The 17,393-nt window shown below is 45.0% G+C and overlaps 1 protein-coding gene across 2 annotated transcripts in view; it reads right to left on the bottom strand.

Annotated features, from left to right (window-relative positions):
- The window catches only part of ZNF451 (zinc finger protein 451), a 1,463,718-nt gene that overhangs the window by 37,755 nt on the left and 1,408,570 nt on the right, over nucleotides 1-17,393 (bottom strand). For both annotated transcript variants that reach the window (XM_069606175.1, XM_069606176.1), the window contains one exon: nucleotides 2,673-2,774. In XM_069606175.1, the coding sequence (XP_069462276.1) occupies nucleotides 2,673-2,774 (102 nt within the window). The remainder of the gene's footprint in view (nucleotides 1-2,672; nucleotides 2,775-17,393) is intronic.

Raw genomic sequence — 17,393 nt, 5'->3', positions numbered from 1 at the left:
TCAGATCCTCAACACTTTTCTCCAACGACTTGAGAAGATTTTCCTCTGCAAGAGTCTTCTTCCCTTGAGCTGGTGGGGTCAACCAGTTTGCCAATCGCCTTCCAGGACCTGCCTTGGTCGAATCGCCAGTGCCCTGCACTCGGAGACCGGATAGCCAGGCACCCATCCACCACGCCCGCAATTTAAAGGAGCGTACCTTTTATTAGTTTCGGCAGCACCGCGGCTGGTTTCATCCCTGGGCAGTGCAGTAACTCGAAACTTCCTTCACGACGGGAGCCTCTCTTCCTCTGCTGGATCTCCCGAACTGCAGGAACTGCCAGGAACTACCGCCACCACAGGAACCTCATCCACTTTAAAGGTACACTGTTCCGCTAGGCCTCCCGTTTCGTTGGGTATCGCTAAAGGTGTTTTAAATCCTTTACTTACCTACTGGGTTGGCCGCCCCTATCTTCTAACATTGTCTTTTACCTTCTGCAACCGCCTTTTCACTTCGTTAAACAAAGACTTGACTGCAGCTACTAGAACAGTTTGATCCTGTGCACATTGCCTTGTACCATTGACTCTGGCACAGGCCTATGGACTCTGGCTAAATCTGTTACAACTGCCTTCTCTAGATTGCTTCTCACCTAGAAATGTGTTGGTGCACCTAACTCTTATAACCACCTTTTTCCTTCCCCTTTTTAATATTGTGAAGTGCCATTTTGCTCGGTTTTCACCCGAGTATTGCATATGCTAAAGTACTGCCTTGCCCAGCTTGTTCACAACCTACTTGGGAAGTGTTGCTGGTGTGTTAAAGAGACCAAACCTGCATAACTTGTCCTTTCCCTCCCTTCTGAGGAACTTTTGATACAGAGCTTTGGTCAGTGTTTCCTTGTTCCATAGTATTGTAGTCCTATTGTGTAAACCCTGAATACTGCTCATCTCCCTCTTGAGAGAGTATGACTGCTTAGCCACAGCTACCAACTAAATCTTTGTGGTACAGACTGATACCAAAGGGAATTTTCTTGCATATACCTGTAGTCTTAATCTTCTGTAGTGCTCCCTAAGGGAACTGCACAGGATTCTGCCCAACAATATTGTCCTGTCTAAATCCAGCCTGAGCCATATCCAGCCGTCCCTGTACCTCTGCATGTGCTTGTAGTTGTTCTGTAGCCAGGCTCTCCATTATCTTACTATCATATGGTAGAAGTGAAATCGGTCTATAGTTTGTGCAACAGGAAGGATCTAGCGAAGATATTTTCAACAGCGTGGTCACGGCAGCTTGCCCAAAAACTCACTGCACCCTGCATAGTTGCTATGTATATTTCACATTAAATCTGATGACCTTAACTCTCTTAACCAATATTGTTTTCACTGAATTTCTGATTTTTTATTATTTATTTGGATTTGATTGTTAAAGAACCTTGACAAACTTTTAAAAGCTAGTAAAAAACACTTTAAAATACAAGTACACCATATACCATCAGGCAATCAATTCATATAATCAAAATAAAATAAAATCCAACTAATAATTCAAAGCAGCCATCAATTTAAAAAAGTTATAAAAACATTTTAGTTTAAGAAGGATTTTAAGAAGTATCGTTGAGTAATTTTATTTATAAGAATCTACACGTTCAAGCAATTGAATTTACAGGAAATATTCTATAGTAGTGCGATGAAGCACATCTATATCACTTTATTCATTAAGGAAGGGCTGGCTTAGGGATCACACTATCCACAGAGTGTAATTTAGAGATATGGCGCCACAGCCAGTACAGAGCAAGATGTAGGTTTTCCGATTCCGAGTTGAGGCAGAAGACTCAAAACTCCTCACTTCTTATTTAGTCGTAGCTATAGACATTCCTGTTGAAGCCCTTGCATTCAAGTAAGTACGTGTCTGGCTGTTTTGACCTGCTTGGTGTTTTACACATACGGCATGTCCTTTGGGCTAAGGGAATCCCAAAGTAAGCGCCTCGTAATTGGTTAGTGCACAATCTAAGAATAAAATTGCGCAGAACCAGATTTGGGCTCTGTCTAAGGTACAATTGAGTTTTTAAAAGGCAATGAGAAACCTTAGCTATGTATCTATATGATCGCAAGGCGAAAGCTGTTCATAGTTATTTAGCCAGTCCTATTGATTAATCTTTCTCCTAAAGATTTTTTTCAGGGCATCATACTTAGTACCTCGGTTAAAATATGGGAGACAATTAATGTGGTAATTAATGTGGTCATACAGCTTATAAATCAGAAATGAAAATTCACTTCTCCTGTATGTCAATTGTAATCTATTATCCCCTACCACCAAGACAAGCAATTGGCATTTAGGGTTTGAATTGGCTTCCATGTGGTGCTCACCTTGCCTTGAGGTCCCTCAATGATGTCAATCCCAACTGAAGCCTAAGGTATTCCATGTGGGTCGAAGGGGATAGTTTTAATACTCTGCACCAAAAATAGCCCTCAAATGCACCTACCCATGTCAGATTCCCCCATAGCCAAAGCCTTGAGGCAATATAGAACCGTGGGGCAAAAACATTCTTTGTACAGAACAATGATGCCCGCAACAGAATAACCTGCTGTCGGTCTAGCGAAGGGGTCTATCATATAGGTCAGTCAGCGGCTTTTGTCTTTTTGGCCTCTATTATCGGATCATAGGTTATGTTGATACAACGCCCAAACGCAAAAATAAAAGTTACCTTCGCCAAGTTCCTTTTCATCTTTTGGCATTTGAAGATCCTTCAAACTCAACTCCATTGTCAGTTTAAAATTGCAGTCATCTTCACCGTCATCAACACTCTCTGCCAACAAACATACAGATGAAATGTGACTCCAAATAGCATGTAACTGACATTTTCTAATGCTAGTGAAACTAGGATCTAAAAGCTACCAGTACAGAAAATCCTCAGAGGTGTTACAAACAACATTTATAGTTTCAATATGAAAAACACAAATGGTTCAGTTCCAGCATAACTTTGAGGTATATATGACATACATTACTTACCGTAATTGTATTTCTGGTGCTTGTATCTGCTTAGATTCACATGCCATGCATATAGTCCGATATCTAGTGGTAATCGCAGAGTATTGCATATTTTTCCCGCATATTGAAAAGGGATGTCAACCAGACCGTTCCAGACTATCCCTTACTGTGGCGTGTAGTGTACACACGATTCCTCACGTGTTGCGGTCCCCCCGGGTTGTTTTCCTTCTGTCATGAGGGAGTTTAAGAGAATACGTGAGTGAGTACATAAGAATAAAAGGTGCTTAACGCCAAGAAGGGAGGGTGGGCTCATGTGAATCTAAGCAGGTACAAGCACCAGAAATATAATTGCTTTAAGTAATGTATGCCTTCTGATGCTTGTGAATCTGCTTAGTATCACATGCAGTGCATAGACTAGCAAGCAGTACCTGGAGAAGAAGGTGCGATGTTTGAAGGAACAGCAGCACAGAGATGTCTTAACACTGCCTGACTCACTGAGAAGTCTTAGAATGTGTATAGAAGCAATACTCTTGTGTAAAGATGTGAACAGAACTCCAGGTAGCCGCCTTGCAAATAGCATCTAGAGTAATATTTGCAATGTAAGCTATAGTAGTTCCTGTGCCTCAAGTAGAATGTGCTCTAGACATAAAAGGTAAGGCTCTCTTTGACAGAGAGTAACACATTGGTATACATTTCATGATCCATTTAGAATTTGCTGACTTAGAGATACAGTTCCCCCTTTCTACCAGTGGCAATGGAGACAAATAATGATCTGTCTTCCAGAGCGATTTTGTCTTATTGAGGTAATACATCACTGCACTCCTAACATATAGTGTGTATGGAGGCTTCTTTCAGCTGAATTATTAGGATTTTGAAAGAAAGATGAAAGTTCAAAGGACTGGTTTACATGGAACTTGGAGATACATTTAGGTGCAAAGTGTGGATGTGTGCACAAAACCACTCTGTCCTTATGAATAGTAACAAATGGGTCTTGAACTGAGAGCGCCTGCAGTTAACCTACCCTCCTAATGGAAGTAATAGACATCAGAAAAGCATTCTTATAGGTGAAAGCCGTAAGACTACCTTTGTGCACTAGTTCAAAAGGAGGGCCCATAAGTTTAGTAAGGACAACATTCAAGTCCCATTCGAGAGTTGGATTATAAATAGGCGGATGAAGTCTTTTCACACCTTCCGTAAAAGCCTTGATCACAGGGATTTTCCACCAAGAAACCTTGCTTTGAGAGGTCACGCAAGCAGAAAGGGCAGCAACGTGGACCTTTATGAGTTACAAACTTGTCCTGAATCGGAGAGGTGAGTTGGGTAAAGGACTGTGTGTGTGGGTAAACAATCAATAGGGTTGATGTTACGAGTACCACACCAAATGACAAAAAGTCTCCATTTACTGGAATAACAGTGTCTGGTACTTGGTTTAGGTGCCTCCTTAAAAAGGTCCATACACTGATAGCATGTTGTAGGGGCATGGCAGTTTCACTGGAGGGCAAAGTGCCATTCTCATGAGATGCGAGAACCAAAGTTGACGAGCGCACATTAGTGCTATCAGGATAGTGTAACTTGCACTTGATGCATCTTGTGAATTATCCTGCTGAGGAGAGAAGTTTGGGGGTGGGAGGAGAGAAAACATAAGCTCATTTCCCTGACTATTTGATCTAGAGATCATACACCTTGGAGATCTATTGGGGAAACCTGGAGGCGTAGTCTGGGCATTGTGCATTCTCCAGTGTTACAAAGAGGTTAATGTCTGGATGCCCCCATTCTGCAAAGACGTTGTGCAAAATGTGTTGGTGTAAACGCCACTCACACAAGAAGATTGTGTTCCCCTGGAACGTGTTGTGACAGGAGGAACATGTTGGGACCCGGAGAGTCATTTGTTGGTAGGGTAGCCTCTGGCAGCTGCATTCCTACCCCTTCCTTTGCCATGCCGACCCGCTGTTGTGGAGCTTGATTGGCGTTGGACGATCCTAGGTTAGAGCACCAGAGAGAATTTTGAGTGTTACAAGAGCCCTGTGCAGGTTTGGATAAGGATTACTCTCAAAAGGAGCAGGTGTTAAAAACCCTGTGCTGCACGTACGGCCAGCTGGGAATTTGTTTGAGAGACTTAAGTTCTCATGTTCTTTCTTCGCCGTTTCGAGTGTGTCGTCCACCGCTTTTCCAAACAGAGCAGACTCCTCTATGGGCTTGTTGAAAAGGGACGCCTGAATCTCGGGTTTGAAACTAGGCATGGCACTTCAGAAGAGTTCCATCCGCCAACGCACTGCCAGCAGTCTCAGCAGCATCTAAAGTGCTCTTTAAAATATTCTGGGTGACTTGTTCTTCTTGCACAATAGCAGGCAGCTGTGACTTGGCTGGTTCAGGAACACTCTGCAGTTCGCTCTGCACAAGACCCCACTTGACATCACTAAAGCTGGTAAGCAAGGTGGTGTTATTGGCAATACAGGTACAATAAGCCGCAGAAGACATGATACTGTTGCCAAAAGGCGTATGGATTTTCAGTCCTTGGCGGGAGGAGCCTCAGCCGAAGACAAAGGAACGCCTGCACGCTATCTGGTTGAGGTGACCACTAGTGAATCTGGAACAGAGTGCCCCTGAATATATAGGGGATTTGTGGGAGTGGGCCTGGACATTTTCTCAATGCACACTCCTGAGAAAGGAGGGCGTGAGTAAAGAAAGGGTGATACGCTTATTTACAGAATTGAGAAGGGGGATTGATTGACTTTGTGGAGGATATCCTCCAAGAGAAAAAAACCTGTCAGCCAGAGTCAGGCACCGCCTCATGAGTGACAATTTTGAAATGATCCACTGCCTTTTAAGAAAGTTATTAAAGGGCAGCTGGTCGTCAACAGTAGAAGTGGCCCTAGACTGCACGCCATGCATGGCATCAGCAACGGTGTAAAACTCTGCCGTAGGAGTAGTGGGCCAAGTCCCCAGGTCATCAGCATCAAGCCAATGCGTCTGGACCCTGGGAAGCAGGATTCTGCGAGTCGTATGCCTGGTTTTGGACCCAATATAACTCTTCATACTAATTATCCTGAAATACATCCCCAGAGGGATCAGTTATCTCGGGCATAGGAGAGGTAGTGTGGACAACTAAAGACTAAAGTCCAGGAGACTTTTAGTACGTAGGGTACTTATCTAAGGGATGGATTTTTTTATGAGTACTCCTATCAAATATGTCGGCAAAATCAATAAAGTCACACCTTTTCCATACATTGCTCAAATCGTGCCTTCGTCCAGGTTCCTGTAGTTGGAGTTTCAGCGAGTGGGAAAGCTGACTCCTCTTGAACAGGACCTCTCTGACCCTGTAAGGACTGTGACAGCAGGGAAGAGGCCTAGACATCCCTGAGGTAAAACTGGAGGTGCTTGGAGGCTAGAACCATGGGACCAAAGCTGTGAAAGTGTCTTGGACTACTTGCCCCTCAATTTCGGGTGAGTCTTACCTGAGCATGCACATTTTTGACTTGTCCAAAACAGACGTTGAAGATTTAGGGGGAGCACACAGGGAAGTCTAAAACTTTGAACAATGCGCTAAAGGCAGAGGCGAAACTGCAGAGGGTCGAGAATGGGAAGGTTCACCAGGTTTCGCCAAAGATTTCTTCGGGTCTGAGGGTGAGTAGGTTTCTTCAACGGTACCATCGAAGGATGGCGGGGGGGGGCTGTGTGCTTTGCCTTGGTGGTGTGAGCATATGTGCCCCTGTTGCCAGTGGGTGATCTCCCCGTAGCAATGCGTTTGGCATGCCTAGTGGGGCGGAGGGATGGGTACGCTGGAGCAGACAATATCTTAGGCCTCTGAACTGGAGCCGGGGCTGCTGGAGGGTTCCTCGTCTGATGCGACGGTGCCAGTTTGGGAATGGGATTTAGCCTGCATGGCGTAGGCCACCCACCGCTTCATGCACCGTTGTTTAAGTGTCTAAGGCTTAACCACTTAACAGCTGAGCTTTTATCAAGTCTATGCAAAAAGGACAAGCATACTCGTCGTTGGCACTTAAGGGGTTAAATAGTCAATAGGCTTTGTGGTCACAAAAGCAAACAGTTGTTACACTTTTTATGAGTGTCTCTCCAAGAAGACTTCCTATGACACGAAGGGCAACATTTAAATGGAGTTCTCTCCATTATTGAGTATTAAAACAGCAGCCAGACAGGGGGAAGAACATGAAAAGGCATTCTCTAATGGAAGAATGTTGAGAAGAAAGGCCCCCACTCTCCCTACTGTGAAAGGCCGAAACCTGATGGTGAGGGCCGCGGCCAGCCGTCGAGAATTAAATCGCAGCAGTCAGTGGACAGGAATGTCATGATCTCTGCTTCCAAAAGGTCAGGGTTTTCCCAACTCCCTTGGAAGCAGATCCATAACCCAGGTTCAGAGTGCCAACCAGTCCCAATTGGGACCTTTTGGACCCAGTCCTGGCGCCAGTGGCACCAGGCTCATAAATATGCCCAGTCCCAGCGCTGGAAGCGCCGGGCTCATAATGCTTGGGTGGATTTACCTTCAGCAGACCATGCTGCTTACTTGCCTGCCAGTTGAGCCTCTGATCCTCTTCTGTTTGGAACTACTTTTCCTGTTGGGTGGGGCTGGAGCCACTCCCTAGATTCAGAACACTGGAACTCTTCTGGAAGGCAGGAACTCTTTTCTTACCAGGAACTCTTTTCTTACTTAGGCGTGGCTGTGGAAGGAGACACCTAAGCACTACAGGAGGCTATTTAAACCACACCCGGTGGATGAATCTTGCTTTGCGTTATTCTGCAACCTCTGCAGCAGAACGCTCATCGTGTCTTCTGCATCCGGTCCTGGGCCTAAGGAAAAAGGCTTACCATCCTGAATCCAGTCTTCAGCAACACCTATAAAGACAAGAAAGAACAGGTTAGCATTCCGGCATCTGAAAGGCAAAGGCTTACCATCCTGAATCCAGTCTTCAGCAACACCTATAAAGACAAGAAAGAACAGGTTAGCATTCCGGCATCTGAAAGACAAAAGTTTACCAACTCTTCGCACGCTCCGGAGGCCTTCGGTGCTGCATCCCGCATCTGAAAGACAAAACAAGGTGCGTTTAAAGACATTGGGGAACTTTAATACTCACGTGCCATTACTCCTTTCCACATCTAATCCAGTGGGTATTCCGGCACCCTGCAGCCGCTCCGAACTCGTACCTGCAAAATAAAAAGACAGTTAGAGCGCATAGTGAAGCAGGCAACAAGCGCTTACTTACGTGCTTCCAGGCGCTTCTATTCATCACACGGGCTCCATCTTCAACTCACTTCAGCCCGTCATCCGCCATCGCCGGAACCCTGCAAAACAAGAGACATCATTACTAAAGACTTTAAAGACATTTGAATGACTCGAAACTTACCGTTCGTGCAGTAAACGACGGACAGCAGTCCTCTGAAGTTAAGAGGCCTGCGCTACCTATCCAGTGAAGAAACTGGTTACAGCACCCTGCCCCGAGGCAGATGGAGAGCTCGGCATTCACTTACCTAAGGTGAGAGCGTTAACCTTTGGGGGTCTACAGGAGAGGAGAAGAGGAAAGAGATAGGGACACCCCAATAACCCCAGTTCATTAACCCCATATTTTCTATCTGCAGACATCTTACTCTACACGTCAGGCATACAGTGCACAGAGGTCCAGCCCAAAGAGCCAACCGGGTGCTACACATCACCTTTGAGATACGGTAGTCGCCCAGTCAAGACCGGCGCCTCTGCGAGAATCAGGTGAGCGTTACAGAACGCAAAGCCTACCGCAAAACTCTCGCCCAGGCGCTATGGAAACCTCGGATACTGACCCCCTAGCCCGGTTACTTGGGGAACTAAGGGCAGAAGTGCATGCAGCTCGTCAGGAAACGAATGCTCTAAGAAGGGAACTAATTATTTCCAAGGAGAGAACAGACAATCTTGCTAGACAAGTGCTACAGTCACAAGCCGGACAGACCCCGTTACCCGCATCAGGGGCAAATCTTCCTTCAACATCCTCTATGAATCCAGTGCAGATCAACCTACCTGGGAATGTACCTCTGGCTCCGCCCGAACGATTTTCTGGTGACCCAAAGAGGTTTGCAGTATTTATCAATCAGTGCCGGTTGCACTTCTTATGCCGGCCAGCAGCCTTTCCAACTGATCACGCAAAAGTAGCTTTTGTACTTTCGTACCTTAGTGGCAATGCGGCAGACTGGTCGATCCCTCTAGTTAATCAAGATGATCCGGTTCTCCATGATTTTCAAGCCTTTCAGCTTAGTATGGAAAAACTGTTCGCAAGACATTCACAGGGGCAGGCCTTGGACAATGAGCTTCTTTCGTTGCGACAGGGTAATCAAGACCTTTTGGCTTATATTGCATCTTTCAATAGACTAATAGTGGAAACTCAATGGCGTGAGGACAAAAGGATTACGCTGTTTTATAGAGGTCTACGTGGAGAGCTCAAAGACGTTTTAGCCCAAGTAGTGAATCCCCCACAAGACTGTTCGGATTATATAGACTTGGTCGTTCAAATAGATCACAGGCTGCAGAACAGGAAGGCCGATCGTTCCAAGTTTGATGCTCGAGTATTTTCCAAACCGCCAACTCCTTCCAAAGGAGTAGACTCCGGGGAACCCATGCAAATAGGGGGTCTGAAAGGTCCTCTAACACAAAGGGAGCGGGAAAGGAGGAAACAGTTGCAATTATGCCTATATTGCGGAAACTCAGGGCACTTTCTTCGAGACTGTCCGGTGAAACCTGCCAAGAAGGCAGTAGGAGCTGCAGTTACCAAAGTTACAAACTCTGAGCAGGGAAACGACCTCGCCCGACAAGAATAGAGGTCCTCTTGCCGAGCGTGAAAACCAGTTCCGTGACCTCGCATTTCGTGATACCTATGGTCCTCATTAGCCCTGATAATCCGGATCGATTACATGCAATTGAAGCTTACGTCGACAGCGGTGCCATCGGCAATTATGTGGATCATGAAATGGTTTTGAGGATGAATCTAACTCTTTGTCCCAAGGCTGTAAAGGACGTCATTACTACGGTGGATGGTACGGAGATAGCCTCCGGGCCAGTAACGCATACCACTCAAGAGGTGACGCTAGTAAGTCAAGATGGACACCATGAGAAGATCGTGTTCGATGTGATCAAGGCCCCTCAGTTTCAGATTATTCTAGGAATACCTTGGTTAGAGAAACACAATCCTCTGATCGATTGGCGAGCAAGAACGGTCCAGTTTCCAGAATGTGTCTCTACTTGTCACCCTCCACCTGGTGTTGCACTGGCCGCAATTTCTTCAGAGACTCCCCAGTTACCTCCCGAATACCTAGAATACCAAGATGTTTTCCGGAAGGATCAGGCTAACTCTCTACCTCCTCATAGGTCTTATGACTGCCAGATAGACCTGATACCTGGATCTACTCCTCCTTGTAGTAGAATTTATGCCCTCACCGAGCCTGAGAACCTTCACCTTCGACAATACCTGGATCAATACCTGGCAAATGGGTTTATTCGTCCTTCCAAGTCCCCTGCTTCTTCAGCTTTGTTCTTCGTTCCAAAAAAGGAAGGAGACCTTAGAACTTGTATCGATTATCGCTCCCTGAACCAGATCACCGTTAAGAATAGATATCCGTTACCTTTGATCCCTGAACTCCTGGACCAAGTCAGAAAAGCATGCATATATACAAAGCTGGATCTTAGAGGAGCTTACCACTTGGTACGAGTAAAAGAGGGCGATGAATGGAAGACGGCCTTCCGCACCAAGTATGGGCTATTTGAATATCAGGTCATGCCCTTCGGACTTTGCAATGCCCCGGCCGCCTTTCAATATTTTATGAACGATGTCCTCAGAGAGCTCATAGATGTATGTGTTGTTGTTTACATTGACGACATCCTCGTTTATTCTTCATCGGAATCTGAACATCGGAAACACGTGAAAATGGTCCTCGAAAGATTGCGTCAACACAAACTTTTCGCTAAGTTGGAAAAATGTGTTTTCAACGTGACTGAAGTTGAATTCTTGGGATTCATATTATCACCTGGCGGAGTGCGTATGGATTCAAAGAAGGTCGATGCAGTTCTCAAATGGCCATCACCATCCTCCGTAAAAGGTGTGCAAAGCATGTTAGGCTTCGCTAACTTTTACCGCAGGTTTATCCCCGAATTCTCTCGAATAGTCCAGCCCATTACTGCCTTGTTAAAGAAAAACAAACGTTTTGAATGGTCTACCGAGGCGGAACAAGCTTTCCAGGATTTGAAGACTAAATTTATCTCTGCACCAATCTTAAAACACCCTCGCCCCGAACTCCCCTACATCGTGGAAACTGATGCTTCAAGCCTTGCCATGGGGGCAGTTCTATCACAAAAGGACCCGGTAACCAATCAGTTGCATCCCGTGGCATTTTGGTCCCGCAAATTCTCGCCTCCTGAAATCAATTACACGATTACTGACAAGGAACTTCTGGCTATCAAGTCTGCCTTTAAGGCTTGGCGGCATTATGTGCTGGGGGCCCGACACACCGTTACTGTGATTACGGATCATCGAAACCTGCAATATTTGAAGACCGCAAAAGCCCAATCCTCTAGACAACTCCGTTGGGCATTATTCTTTGCCGAGTTTGACTTCATAATTACCTATCGATCTGGTACAAAGAACGGTAAAGCCGATGCCCTTTCTCGGATGGGAGTGGGAGAACACTTGGTCAACCCTAAACCTGTACCAATCATTCCCGAACAAAGGATTCTGGGTGTAATCGCCACAGTATCCATAGAGGAAGTTAAGGATAAAGCCAGGCAACTTGTAACTCCAGCAGACATACAGAATTGGCATCTGCAGGGAAAGGACTTTGCAGTAAAGGACAACTTATTGTATTTCCAAGAACGATTATACCTACCCAGCACAGATTTACAGAAAAAAGTAATCTCTTGTTATCACGACTCTTTAATGGAAGGTCATCCCGGTATAGCCAAGACCTCAGAAAAGATCAAGCGCTACTTCTGGTGGCCGTCTTGGAAAAAAGATATCAGAGACTTTATAATGTCCTGTGGAGTATGCGCCCAAAACAAGAGTCAAAAGGAAAGACCAGCAGGCCTCTTACGCCCTATTGACATCCCACCTCGCCCTTGGCATACGCTTTCTATGGACTTCATCACCGATCTACCTCCATGCTCCGGATACAATACGATTCTAGTAATCGTGGACTTATTCTCCAAGATGGCGCATTTCATTCCGCTCAAAGGCTTGCCAACAGCAGCAACTCTGGCCCGAGAATTTCTCGAAAACATCGTCCGACTGCACGGTTTTCCTTCGGTTCTAATTTCGGATCGAGGTAGTCAATTTATTTCTCATTTTTGGCGAAGTTGCTGTCGGTCGGCTCAAATTGATGTGAGACTATCGACCAGTCACCACCCTCAGACCGACGGACAAACCGAGCGGACCAATCAAACTCTGGAACAGTATTTACGCTGCATGCTGCAACAAACTGAAAAAACTTGGAAAGATATCCTTTGGATAGCCGAGTATGCCTACAATAACTCTGTCCATTCGGGAACTGGGAAAACCCCGTTTTTTCTTTTGTACGGCAGTCACCCTCGAACCTCGGAGTTGGATCCCCTCCAAGATCTTGAAACACCAGCAGTAGACTACCTGCATTCTACAATCACCCAAGCCTTTAAGGAAGCTGTTTCTCACCTAAAGAACAATACAAGAAAGGAGCAGATCAACATCGGAAGGAAGCCCCTCAAGTCTGGTTATCCACCAAATATCTATCTCTAAAAGGGCCACGCACATTCAACCCAAGACACCTTGGTCCCTATTCCATCACTACCATAGTAAACCCAGTAGCGGTCAAGTTGGACTTGCCCCCGCACATGAAGATACATCCAGTCTTCCACGTCTCTCTATTAAAACCCGTGCAACCTCAAACCCGACTAACCAAATCTCCAAAACCTATCCTAGTGGATGGAGAACTCGAGTTTGAAGTCAAAAGCATTCTGGACTCCAAGATCTCCAAATCTAAACTATTCTACCTAATTGACTGGAAAGGCTACGGCCCCCAAGAGAGATCCTGGGAACCTGCTGAACATGTCCACGCTCCTCGCCTAATCAAAAGATTTCACCGAACATTTCCTGACAAGCCAAAACCCCCGGAGAAGCCCGGTTTGGGAGGGGCCTTGAGGGGGGGTACTGTCATGATCTCTGCTTCCAAAAGGTCAGGGTTTTCCCAACTCCCTTGGAAGCAGATCCATAACCCAGGTTCCGAGTGCCAACCAGTCCCAATTGGGACCTTTTGGACCCAGTCCTGGCGCCAGTGGCACCAGGCTCATAAATATGCCCAGTCCCAGCGCTGGAAGCGCCGGGCTCATAATGCTTGGGTGGATTTACCTTCAGCAGACCATGCTGCTTACTTGCCTGCCAGTTGAGCCTCTGATCCTCTTCTGTTTGGAACTACTTTTCCTGTTGGGTGGGGCTGGAGCCACTCCCTAGATTCAGAACACTGGAACTCTTCTGGAAGGCAGGAACTCTTTTCTTACCAGAAACTCTTTTCTTACTTAGGTGTGGCTGTGGAAGGAGACACCTAAGCACTACAGGAGGCTATTTAAACCACACCTGGTGGATGAATCTTGCTTTGCGTTATTCTGCAACCTCTGCAGCAGAACGCTCATCGTGTCTTCTGCATCCGGTCCTGGGCCTAAGGAAAAAGGCTTACCATCCTGAATCCAGTCTTCAGCAACACCTATAAAGACAAGAAAGAACAGGTTAGCATTCCGGCATCTGAAAGGCAAAGGCTTACCATCCTGAATCCAGTCTTCAGCAACACCTATAAAGACAAGAAAGAACAGGTTAGCATTCCGGCATCTGAAAGACAAAAGTTTACCAACTCTTCGCACGCTCCGGAGGCCTTCGGTGCTGCATCCCGCATCTGAAAGACAAAACAAGGTGCGTTTAAAGACATTGGGGAACTTTAATACTCACGTGCCATTACTCCTTTCCACATCTAATCCAGTGGGTATTCCGGCACCCTGCAGCCGCTCCGAACTCGTACCTGCAAAATAAAAAGACAGAGCGCATAGTGAAGCAGGCAACAAGCGCTTACTTACGTGCTTCCAGGCGCTTCTATTCATCACACGGGCTCCATCTTCAACTCACTTCAGCCCGTCATCCGCCATCGCCGGAACCCTGCAAAACAAGAGACATCATTACTAAAGACTTTAAAGACATTTGAATGACTCGAAACTTACCGTTCGTGCAGTAAACAACGGACAGCAGTCCTCTGAAGTTAAGAGGCCTGCGCTACCTATCCAGTGAAGAAACTGGTTACAGCACCCTGCCCCGAGGCAGATGGAGAGCTCGGCATTCACTTACCTAAGGTGAGAGCGTTAACCTTTGGGGGTCTACAGGAGAGGAGAAGAGGAAAGAGATAGGGACACCCCAATAACCCCAGTTCATTAACCCCATATTTTCTATCTGCAGACATCTTACTCTACACGTCAGGCATACAATGCACAGAGGTCCAGCCCAAAGAGCCAACCGGGTGCTACACATCACCTTTGAGATACGGTAGTCGCCCAGTCAAGACCGGCGCCTCTGCGAGAATCAGGTGAGCGTTACAAGGAACCAGGAAACGGCCATCGAGTAACGTTGAAAGGATGCATTGAAGACGCAATATTTAGCAATAAATCTCATTATCACAAGCTCTGGATTAATGCTACCAACCAGTATGGTGGAAAAAAACAATCTGGGGGACCTCGATGGGTGAGGAATCATGGCTATAATACATGTAGGGATAGTGTTACAGACACGCCCAGGATGACATCCCTTTTCGATCTTTGAAAAAAAGTTGCAATACTCTGAGATTACCAATAGATGTCGGATTAGAAGCACAGCATGTGATTCGAAGCCCATTCACAAACATCACAAGTATATATTCAATGAAAAAACTTTAGTTAAGGATCAGTTAAGGTACGAAACCTATCATAACAAAACCCCTGACATTGGGGAACTCGAGACTAGCGCGTTGCCATTGATCACCCCTGTAATACTATATCCCCCATAATGCCATTTTCTATTGCACTGTGAATCCCTTCTCTAATAAACATTTCCTCTTGGGCTTTGCCATGGGAACGCACCGAGTTAAGCTGATCCTGACCTCCCCAACACGTTGAATTTCAGTGGTTTTGTTGCGATAGGTTTCTTACCTTAACTGATGGACTAAAGTTTCTTCATTGAATTTCAAGGGTTTTGTTATTCCATAGATTTTCTGCACACCAGTGGCCACAGCCTTTGGCCATGTCCACTGTATATTTTAGAGCACTACCAGACCACAAGCCATGGCCTTTGGCCGTTCCCACTCTATATTTTAAAACACTTGCAACCCATCGATCAAAGTGTATCAATCACAGACTGATTTTGACCTGTTTTGACAGTGGTATTGTTATGAATAAAAGATGGCAGGCTTTGAGAACTCTCATTTTTTTTAGGCAATGCGCAATGTGATACATCACACGACCCCAGCTAACCGCATTTAGGCAGCACACAAAAGGGAGGACAAATGGCCGGCTGCAAGACTAACATGCCCAGGTACTTTTGCTCTCATAGCAAAAATCAAAAGCTGGCATCCAGGAATATACGCACAGAAAACGCACACAGAGAAGTGATAAGACAAGGAGTAGGAGGCCCTATCCCTCCAAAAGGCATTTGCAGCATCACGCTTGGAATTATCAATCTATTAGGGAAACATACCAGTTTAAACATCCTCTACTTCTATTGTCCATGCTAGAGCTATATGTACATATATTAGTGTGCTGTAGTTAAACATTTTAGTACACGTGTGGTTTAATAATGATATTTTGTGATACATGGAATACCTGATAAGAGGTTCTTCAATCACTCTTCCTATGTTCCTAGCAACACTCCGAATACAATCCTTTGTAGGGACTTCGCAGACAAATTGATGCGATATGGGATTTCATCAGTGAGGTCATCAATGATTTTATTTGCGATGTCATCGTTGATGGCCTGGGTGTGAGTGTTAGCAGTGCATGGCGGCGGCGCTTGTTATGGTTGCATATCAAACCATAACTGGTGTATTTATTGTTTTTTTTACTTTTACTTTGTAACCATATTGTCATTTTAACAATGTTTTTTCACTGAATTTCATAGCTTTAGTGCAACTTAACCATAACATCCCTTTAATGTTCGTCACTGAATTTCCCTCCCTCTTTCTGCTAAAATCCCTCCCAAAAAAAACTCATAAAAAGTGTTTGAAAGTTAAAAAATATAAAGCGAAAATAAATACTCATGTAGGCACCATCTACTTTATAGTTATACTTAAAAGTAGGAAGCCTTTACAGGAATATAACATTTTCATTAGCATTACATTGTATGCTAATGGAAATTGTAGAGAATCTGTATAGCAAAGAAAACAAAAAGGTGACAATAATACTTTTCTGTCCCAACCCCTTTTCTCTGCCATACAAAATATAAAACTGTAACGTGCGTAGAAGGTGTTTAGCCATTTTTTATGGCTTTTACAATACCCGCTCACATTACACTATCAACAAAAAAAATGACTCTGCCCCTTTTTCGGCAATCATATAGTCCGTGGACAGTAAAACTGTCCGCAGACTTCATGGAGCATTGAAGGGGAATGTTTTACCATCACTTTACTTTTTTATTTACTACAATGTTGGCTCTTAATAGAGCCTTTGTCTGGTTTTTGGGTTATGTACTGTATAGACTAACATATGGTGCACTGCATATTTTACTTGTTTTTCATAACATTACACAAACTGCTTCAAAGCATTCTTGATATTACACACAAAAATCTAATTTCCAAGGTCTGTTAAATGTACTCCCTCACTTCGAAAAATATTCACTCCATATTGTGTATTCTCATTGTGAAAATATGCCATTCCTGCATCTTGTAAAAAAGCACATACAGCTTTAGTAACATTCTGCCTGGCATTTTCAATTTGTGGACAAAACAGGTTTGATCTTTCCCACATTTGCCATTGAGTAATCCGTGAAAAACTGATCTTCTAGCTGGAAACAGTTCCATAAGCCTTCTAAAGAGATCTTTCATAGCAAACTGCAAGGATACTCCAGTAATATATCCTAAACTGTTGCCTCCACAATATATTATAATATCTGGATGTTTGAAACACACCATATTGTCACACAAGGGTAATAATGCACTCCAGTTCATTCGAGGAACTACATACCATAACACCTCCACCATCACCGAATAAATCCACAACCCTCCTAACATCCAAGCAGTCTTCTTGTTCATATCCATGCTTCCAGTACTTCACACAAGAAACTAAACACTTCAACTCCTCCTCCACGACCAGGAAACCTGATTGGCTAATCCCTCCCGACATCCGCTGACAGCTGTGAACGTGTTACGCTCACCTGGTATCCACGGGGACGCCACCCAGCCGTAGGGACTCTGGTATCCTTCTCTGTGGTTCCCA

The sequence above is a fragment of the Ambystoma mexicanum genome, chromosome 4p, assembly GCF_040938575.1.
Source record: "Ambystoma mexicanum isolate Mex_15411 chromosome 4p, UKY_AmexF1_1, whole genome shotgun sequence".
In the NCBI taxonomy this organism is placed as follows: Eukaryota; Metazoa; Chordata; class Amphibia; order Caudata; family Ambystomatidae; genus Ambystoma; species Ambystoma mexicanum.
The sequence above is the reverse complement of the archived record's forward strand: the minus strand, read 5'-3'. Positions and strand labels throughout refer to the sequence as shown.